Below are 8,673 nucleotides of genomic sequence, written 5' to 3' on the forward strand. Positions count from 1 at the left end.
AAGGACATCCATTCTAGAAGGTCAGTTCCATGAAGACAGGGATTTCCATCAGTTTTGCTTATTGATGTATTCTAATAGCCTGGAACAGCGCCTGGCACAAAAGACTCGAGAAATATTTGTTGAATAAATTCCAGGAGTGGGAGCTACCGTGAATAAAAGCATGAAGGCAATGATGGGCTTCATGTGAAAGACCATAAGGAGATGGGTTTCGTTGGAATTCAGGGGGAAGAGATGGGAGCCAAGTGGGCTAGACGTAGGGCAAATTGAATAGGTTGGGTAGAACCATGCTTTGGAGATCTAGAAAGACAGATAGTTCATATGTGAAAATATGCTCAACCATACTAGCAATCAGGGAAATTTAACTTAAAACGGTAAGATAAAAAAATTGTCAAAAACTTTTATCTGGAAATACCAAGGATCAGTGAGAGTATGGAGGAATAAGTCTTCCCATCCTCTGCCTGTAGGAATATCAAATGCACAGCCATTTCAGAGTGCAATTTGACAGTAGCCATGGAAATTAAAAGGCATGTCTCCTTTCATTTTCCATTACCTGTTCTAGAGAAACACTCATTTGTGTCCAAAAGAGGTCACACACAGGATGTCCACTACAACTTCATAATAGAAAAAAAAATGGAAAGAATCCTGCCCATCAACAGAAGAGCATGATACATCCATTCTTAATGGTTGCATTCATGACATAGCCATCCAAAATAACTTAAAAGGAGGCTGACACAAATATCTCCAAGATATTTGTTGATTGAAAAATATAAGCTGCAAAACAAGGCATGCTGTTTCATAGGGAAAAAATAGGAATATCCCAATAGAAATATACATAGGCAATATGTATGCATATGCATACATATAATGCATGCATATAATACATATAATATGCAATTGCAATATACATATGCAATTTTCAGCGAAAATAATGGCTAATATTTGTTGTGCCTTCCATTGTTCTAAGGTCTTTACATTTATATACTCTCTCAACCTTCACCATTGTTCTGTGAGTCAGGAATTGTCAGAAGTTCAGTTTACAGATGAGAAAGCCAAAGAAAAGAATGGTTAAGTAATTCATCAGAGGCCTCTCAGTACATGGCAGTGGTCGTATTCAAATGGGAGTACTAAGAGACAGATGACATAGGTCTATATTTGTAATTGAGTCAAGTCTGAAAGAATATACAGGTCCCTCTCCAGAGGGACTGATTGGAGACGGTGCACAAGGGGTTAGCTTTGTACTTCGGATTTTTTTTTTTTTACAACAAGGAAAACACAAATATTATGTGTATAATGAAAAGTAAATGGCTGAGGACTTTTGAAATGATGAGACTCTCCCTAGTGAGCATAAATTCTCAGGTGGCAGGAAGAGTAAGTTAGGGCCATCTAGGAAGCTGTGCGTGACCAAGGTCACTGGACAGGCTGGACAGAGGCAAAGCCAGAAGGGAGAAGGCCATCCAGGGGGCCCTGGCGAAGGTCCAGGCAGGAGCTGATGTGGATTGGAGCAGGGAGAGTGAAATGCAGGAGAAGGGGCAGAGCTGAGGGATGTATCAGAGGGAGGAAGGGCAGCCGTGGTTCCCAGCCTGGGTGCTTGTTCCCAGGGACAGAAACACAGTAGTTGGAAGGGACAAACTGACTAGTGAGTTTGGGCTGGAAGCAGAAACAGTGGAGATGACCCCACGACAGGCTGCGGGATGTCTTCTGTAGACAGCTGGAATCACAAAGTGGGTAAATGAAAGCCTAATCCATTTCTCTAGAAGTAATACTCATGATGCGTCTCACTTGCAGAGTGCGTGGTTCTCTTCCCTTTTATCCAAACCTGGTCACACGTCTCCTCTCACCTCGTTTATCGGGGGCTGCCTGTTAGGTGCAGCTGTTCCATCCCTGGATTTCATGTCCCAGTGAAAAACCGACTTAAACTGTCCGCCCTCATCTTGGTCATCAATCTGCACCACGGAGACGTTGTCAGTAACGTTTCCATCGGAGAAGAGAAGGAAAATAGACAACATAGAGTTAAATCGGAGGGATTGTTCTAAATCGCAAAGGCAAAGCTTCGTAAGTGCACAACGACACACACTGGGTCGGTCTGTCGCACTGTGGCTTCACCCGCTCCACCAGCCAGGTGAGGCGTGCAGAGCCCCTGGCAGTGTGCAAAGCTCTAGCTAGCAGTGTAATTAAAAAGACTGAGGGTCTCAATGAACTTATCACACGACACCCAGTATTCAGGTTAGAGTAACCTCAGAAAACGCTAGATACCAGAGTAGTGGTTCTTAATTTTAGTCTGTGTGAAAATCACCTGGGGAACTTGGTTAACAGGTTGGCTCCCCAGACTCATGTATATGTTCCCCTGTGCTTTATAATTTTACTTTTCCTATCTTGACCTGTAATACATCTTGAGTTAGTTTTTGTGTACAGGTGTGAGGTAGGGGTCCAGGTCCATTCTTTTCCATGCAAATATCCAATAACTCCAGATCGTCCTTGCCACACTGGACTGCAGTGGTACATCTGTCATAATCCAAGTAACCGCATAGGCACAGCTCCATTTCTGGACCTTGGGTTGCTTTCCGCTAGCTGGTCTATTCTTACGCAATACTACGCTAAGTTCATGACTACTCCTTTTGTAGTAAATCTTGAAATCTCATAACTGAAGTCCTTCCATTTTGTTCTTCAGAATTTCTTGGCTATTCTAGAATCTTCGTGTGGTTCACATCATTTTTAGAATCCATGGGTTAATTTCTACGAAAAATGCCAAGACTTACACTGGAATTACCGTGAACATGTAGATCAATATGGGCGGAACTGCCATTGCGATGGTATCTTCAGAGCCTTGGGTGTAAGCCAAGAGTTCTTAAAGACAACATAAGAAGGACCCGCCGTAAAAGAAAAAAATCAAAAGGTCCTAGGTCCCAACCCAGATATCATAATAAATGAGGTCTAAAATGGGCCCAGAAACCTACGATTTTTACAAGTGGAAATTGAAATCATGGATTTTACAGATGAAGAAAGAAACTGAAGGCAAAGAAGTGACCTTACCAAAGTCATTCAGTCATTCAACAGGTAATCAGAGCCAGGCTTAGAATCTAGGAATTCTATTTCCACACGAAAGGCACTTCCTCTCATCGAATTTCTAGGCTGGCTACCACCCAGTGCAGCTACAATATGTGTATTTTTAAATATAGAAATTGAGAGTGCTTTACCTGCTTCTTTCCCTGGATTCTGAGAAACTACCACAAACGTGACATAGACTGAAGGCAGCATTTCTGGGTGGCAACACTGCTGATACTGGAGGCCGGTTAAGTCTTTCTCCTGGGCCCTGTCCTTGGCATGGCACAATGTTTAGCAGCATAGCTGCTCCCTGCCCATCAGATACCCACAGTACCCCTCCCTGCCAGCTGTGACATTCTAAAACATCCCCAGACATCACAAGTGTCCTGTGAGGAGTAAAATTGCCCTCCTAGAGAGCCATTGCCTTAAGGAATCAGAATCGCATGATCAAAATAGATAGAAAGACTTATTTGCTTGTTCTCCACCCATGGAACAAATCCATCACTGGGGAGTGCCTGCCTCCCCAGAGACTTTTCATGAGATTCTGGATTATTCTGAGGAAGTAGGAAGAAGGGGAAAAATAGTAAGTGTCGCTATTAGGGTAAGGAAGAAGCATTAAAAGCTAAAGTCCCCTCGCTGAATAAAAGAGAATCTAGATGTTTTATTTTCCTAAAAATTCCATGCACACCTACCAAACAGGAAATTTTGGCTTAGACATTTATTTATTTTTAAACGGGTGACATTTAGGAAACACAAAACTGTCAGCCTGCTTTGAATGCCAGCTCAAACTTTCCTTTTCTCCTTCATTACCATCACTGAAGCATCCCTTTTGTTCCCTCCTTTAGCACAAGTGCAATGAATTTGTTTTTACTCAATTGGCAAACTCAGAGATGCAAGAGTTAGGCAAAAAAGTCATCCATTCCCCTTCCTCGGGTGCCTATGAGACCCAGGGCCTAGAAGGGGCACAGCTGTCCATTTGAAAATTTTCCTGATGGGGAAGAAGGAGAAAGTGATCTCAACAGCCAATTGTTTGGCATAACACACACATACACACACATGCACACAAATATGCATGTATACACACACATACCATGTACACAAAAATATACACAGAGACGTACACATACACACACACACACACCACGCACACATATACATATGCACACATGGGCATGCATACGCACATGGGTATATGCATGCACCACATACACACATATGTGTGTCCGTGAATGCCTATTCACACCTACACCCACACATACATACGCTCCCCATACACGCACAACCATATGCATACGCACGCACACATATTCGCACAGAAGCAAACAAACGCACACACACACGCGTCCCGGTAAGTTCACATCACTGTCTGTGGCTAGCACCAGAACCAGCACAATTCTCACTCCAGCTTGGGCCTGTCACACACAGTAAAAAGAGAATGAATCCACTACCACCTCAAAGAAAGGTAACATTGTGCGACCTGTTGTATGATTGGAAAGTAGGGACAGGCCAGTTAGGAGCTAGCGTGGCATGGAAAAGTAAAGACATTCGGGATCTTGTTGTAGAGTGTGTAATACCTACAAACAGCACTCGGATGGTGTAAGTACTTCTCCTGGTGTTGAATCTGTAAAACCCTGGCTATCCAATGGTAGAAACGTCTGGATGTTCGTTAACATAAACAAATGCTTTTCTCCTCCTGGACAGTTTATGCTATGTGCATAGAAATAGGCCAATGGAGCAGTTTAGGGTAAGCTTTCTAGAGTCCGATAGATCTGGATTTGTACCCACTCCAGTATCTGGGTAAAACCAGGCAGATTACTTAACCTCTCCGAGCCTCAGCCTCCTCGGCTGTAAAACGGTAATATTACAGAGGATTCTTGCGAAGAAGAAATGAGATAAGATAGAGAAAGAGCCCAGGAGAGTCCCACATGAGGTCCTCTGTTTAAGTAAGAGCTACACTCAGTATTCATTGCAGTTTTGGGTAGCTGCCCTTAGACATCAAGAGAGGGGAACAAGATCCCCATAGAACGAATGCTCTCAGTAATGTAAGATTGCTTGTGAATTCTTAAGGTTTGCAAATCCTTCGAAATCAGTGATGTTTAAGCAGCTCGGCACCTCGGGCTCCTCATCCGCAGAGTGAGATAACAATAGTACTTACCCTAGTGGGCAGTCATGTGTATTAAGTGAATTAAATGACTGTGCAGTAAACGTTACATAAGCATCTTGAAAAAAATAATAAGCTCACAATGAGTCCAGGGCTCTTAGCAAAATAAGCTGTTTGGCAGGAGGTGTGGGGGAAGCTCCCTCCAACACACGTTTTCCTGAGGAGACCAGCGGTCTGGGCCAGCCGGAGAGGCAGTCTGAGGCAAGGTGACGTGAGGAGGGCAGATCTCTAACAGACTTCCACCTCCTGTGCAATGTTCTAATTTTAGAAAGTTGTTAGCTCCATCCCACAGAGCAGCTTCTGTGGGGCAGGGGGAAAGAAGTGAAATGAGTCATCATCTTAATAAATGCAGGCATCCAAGCCATCCCTAGCTATTTGACAAGACCCCATTGTTGGTTTTTCAAAAGAGGTTGGTGTATCAACAAGGCTACCTGGTCTATCCCAACATCACTTCCAAATCAAATTATCTCTGACCTACCCCTGCCCCCAGGGGAAAGAGAAACTGCTAGTAATGGTAAACACTCCTGAATTCAGAGAGATTTTAAGAGTGTGGAACTAGAGGTTTTTAATTTTCTATATCAAAATAATCATGGGAGAAAGTAAGGAAAAGCTCTTGTACTGTGTTCCAGCTATATAAACTTTTGGGTTATTAGGCACCTACTGTGTACAGGGCTTGCCGGGTAAACCATCATCAATGTGAACAGAGCTGGCAGACAGAGATTACAAAGGCGTCAGATATTCAAGCCGGATTATCTTGGGTCCTACCTTACATTGTGGTAGGACAAAGAGCAATATCTGTTACTTAAATGCACTTTGTGCCTCTAAATGAAAAGCATGAGCAGGTTCAATGTTGACACAGACACTTAAAAACCTGAGGTAAGAAATTTTCTTCAAAGGCTATTTTGAAGTTCAAAATTAAGTCACTTACCCCATGGATGGCTTCTGGGGACTTCCTCACATTTAGATTTAATGGAGTATGATAGACACTTGTGAAAGTGTTGTTCTTGGGGTTATGGCTAGAAAAAATAGACATAAACCAAAATTAGAAATGTACTTTTACCCAAGATGATTGAGTATCCCTAAAGGTATAGTCATTTTTTAAGTTGATAAATATAAAACTTAATAATTAAGTTTATGACTTTCCAGGCAATGTCTTAAAGGAAAAAAAAAAAAGGAAATCAAATAAATTTAGTATATATTACTACAAGACCAAATCTAACTGGAAACGGCCACTTAAAAACTTTCAGGAAAAAAAATATAGAAATGGATTCTGGAATTATTTAAAAGAAAAAAAATTAAAGTTCTTTAGGCATATCTATGGCAATTACACTGTTCTGCACAGTACTAATGATTTGACATGTGGTTATAGCAGATAGATTTGACTTTTTACTTGGAAGAAATTTGAAAAATTCCAACTTTCTGTCCTTTGCATAAAATCCTGCCTTAGGGCTCGTCAGTGATTTTATGTAAATGAAAACTTTGGGGAAGATATTTCTTGGATTTAACTCTGGGCTGTGTGATTGGAAACTCTGATTGGCTACTTGCTAAAAAATAAATAAAACTCAAGAAGTGGTGGAGGCGGGCACCAAACACTTACGCGTGACAGTATGGCTTTTTCTGGTGACTCACGAAGTTATTAACCGATAACATCATCTTGCAAACTTCACAGTGAAAACATGCTTTATGCCAGATCTAGAAATCATAGAGAAGATGTGGCAAAATTACCTTTTCTTCCAAACTCAGGATTCTTACACATTTCCAGGTAAAAATGGATCCTTAGAGATAAAATGGTAATGTACACACACATAGACACAAACATGACTATAATATGTTAAATGAATGAATAACCTTTTTTTTTTCCCAAAGAAACATAGAAGACAGAGATAGAAATGAGTAGAACTGAAGAAAGATGAGAAATACATCTCCTTTTGATGGTTCAAAAAACCCTACATATCCCTCTGTAAGAAGATAAATCTACCATATTGGTTATTATTTCCAAAGGCCAAGAAATGTCCACTGACCTGATCTAGACAGCTGATCTTCTCAGCAGGATAAACTCCATACCCACACCTAGAGCAAGCCTGCACATTCATCTTGATATCCGAAGAGAGAAGACAAATCTAGGCAACAGGCAAGAAATCCAAGGAAAAGTCCCAGGCTAGCTGTGCAAGTTTCCCAAATCCTGACCACAGTTCAATCCCCACGGGCACCTTGATCATTCAAAATCCAACTTCCACTTTCCTTTGCTGACCTTCTAGTTTGAAGTCAGCAGCTGGATGGTTTTTAAAGCTGCCACTTACTCAAGGGGCTATTTTGGCGACTCACACAGCACGCATGCGCCGGGGAAATTAGGTGGAGGTATTTCTAGCTGACATGCTTCTCTAAATAGAAAAATGAACTCACAACAGCATCATGTTTATGTGGGTGACCAAATCCTCGTGTATGACTAGGCAGCATGTAGTAGTTTAACACGAACTATGATCATAACCCAAGAAAAGAATACAAAGAGATAGGCCATACACTCATCCAACAATCCAATTTAGAAAAGCTCACTCTGTGAGGCCTGTGACTAAAGTAGAAAGGCCAGCTCCCCAAAAATATAAGAAATAAAACAGGATTGATCCAATCCATGGGAAGGGTAAACACCATATTTGAAATTTTGGCTTTATCTATTAAAAATGTTTACAACACAGGGCGCTTGGGTGGCTCAGTCGGTTGAGCATCCAATTCTTGGTTGTGGCTCAGGTCATGATCTCAGGGTTCTGAGATGCAGCCCCGCCCCGTCTTAGGCTCCACACTCAGCGGGGTTGTCTGCCTAAAGAGTCTCTCCCTTCGTCCCTCCCCCTCACATCTATCTCAAATACATAAATAAATCTAAAAAAAAATTTTTTAATGGTTTAAAGCGAGGCTGCAAACTGATCAAGATATTTGTGTTTAGTTTCTACGAGAATGCAAAACTAGGAACCTACTAGAACGCTCAGTGTCTTGGCCCCTATGTTATCCCGAACTATTCCAAGTTCTGATTGTTTACTCTCTTGCCTCCTGGGCCTGAAGTGGGGCAGCTTGAAGACAAACCCTCTCCTCTTGGCTTTGTTAGCCCCTCCATTGTCTTCAGTGTCCACTAAGTGTCACATTAAAACAGCCTTCCGGGAACAGCTTAAAAAAGATGGCACCTGGGGCGCCTGGGTGGCTCAGTGGGTTAAGCCGCTGCCTTCGGCTCGGGTCGTGATCTCAGGGTCCTGGGATCGAGTCCCGCATCGGGCTCTCTGCTCAGCAGGGAGCCTGCTTCCCTCTCTCTCTCTCTCTCTGCCTGCCTCTCCGTCTACTTGTGATCTCTCTCTGTCAAATAAATAAAAATCTTAAAAAAAAAAAAAAGATGGCACCTGACCTGTTCCCATTCCTCAGCTAACTACCTCCCACAACCCTTACCCTGTTTTATGTTCTTAATTGCAGTGAACTGCCACCTGAGA

At 42.2% G+C, this 8,673-nt stretch overlaps 1 protein-coding gene across 3 annotated transcripts in view; it reads right to left on the reverse strand.

Annotated features, from left to right (window-relative positions):
• The window catches only part of LOC111144798 (nebulin related anchoring protein), a 69,231-nt gene extending 61,784 nt beyond the window's left edge, over window positions 1-7,447 (reverse strand). For all 3 annotated transcript variants that reach the window (XM_022499276.1, XM_022499277.1, XM_022499275.1), the window contains exons 1-4: window positions 7,225-7,447; window positions 6,801-6,895; window positions 6,132-6,219; window positions 1,839-1,943 (exon numbers count right to left, since the gene is read on the reverse strand). In XM_022499276.1, coding sequence (XP_022354984.1) covers window positions 1,839-1,943; window positions 6,132-6,219; window positions 6,801-6,895; window positions 7,225-7,296 — 360 coding nt within the window. In that variant the 5' untranslated portion in view covers window positions 7,297-7,447. The remainder of the gene's footprint in view (window positions 1-1,838; window positions 1,944-6,131; window positions 6,220-6,800; window positions 6,896-7,224) is intronic.
• Between the last annotated feature and the right edge of the window lie 1,226 nt (window positions 7,448-8,673).

Source organism: Enhydra lutris, unplaced genomic scaffold (assembly GCF_002288905.1).
Source record: "Enhydra lutris kenyoni isolate GAN:26980312 unplaced genomic scaffold, ASM228890v2 scaffoldscaffold12, whole genome shotgun sequence".
In the NCBI taxonomy this organism is placed as follows: Eukaryota; Metazoa; Chordata; class Mammalia; order Carnivora; family Mustelidae; genus Enhydra; species Enhydra lutris.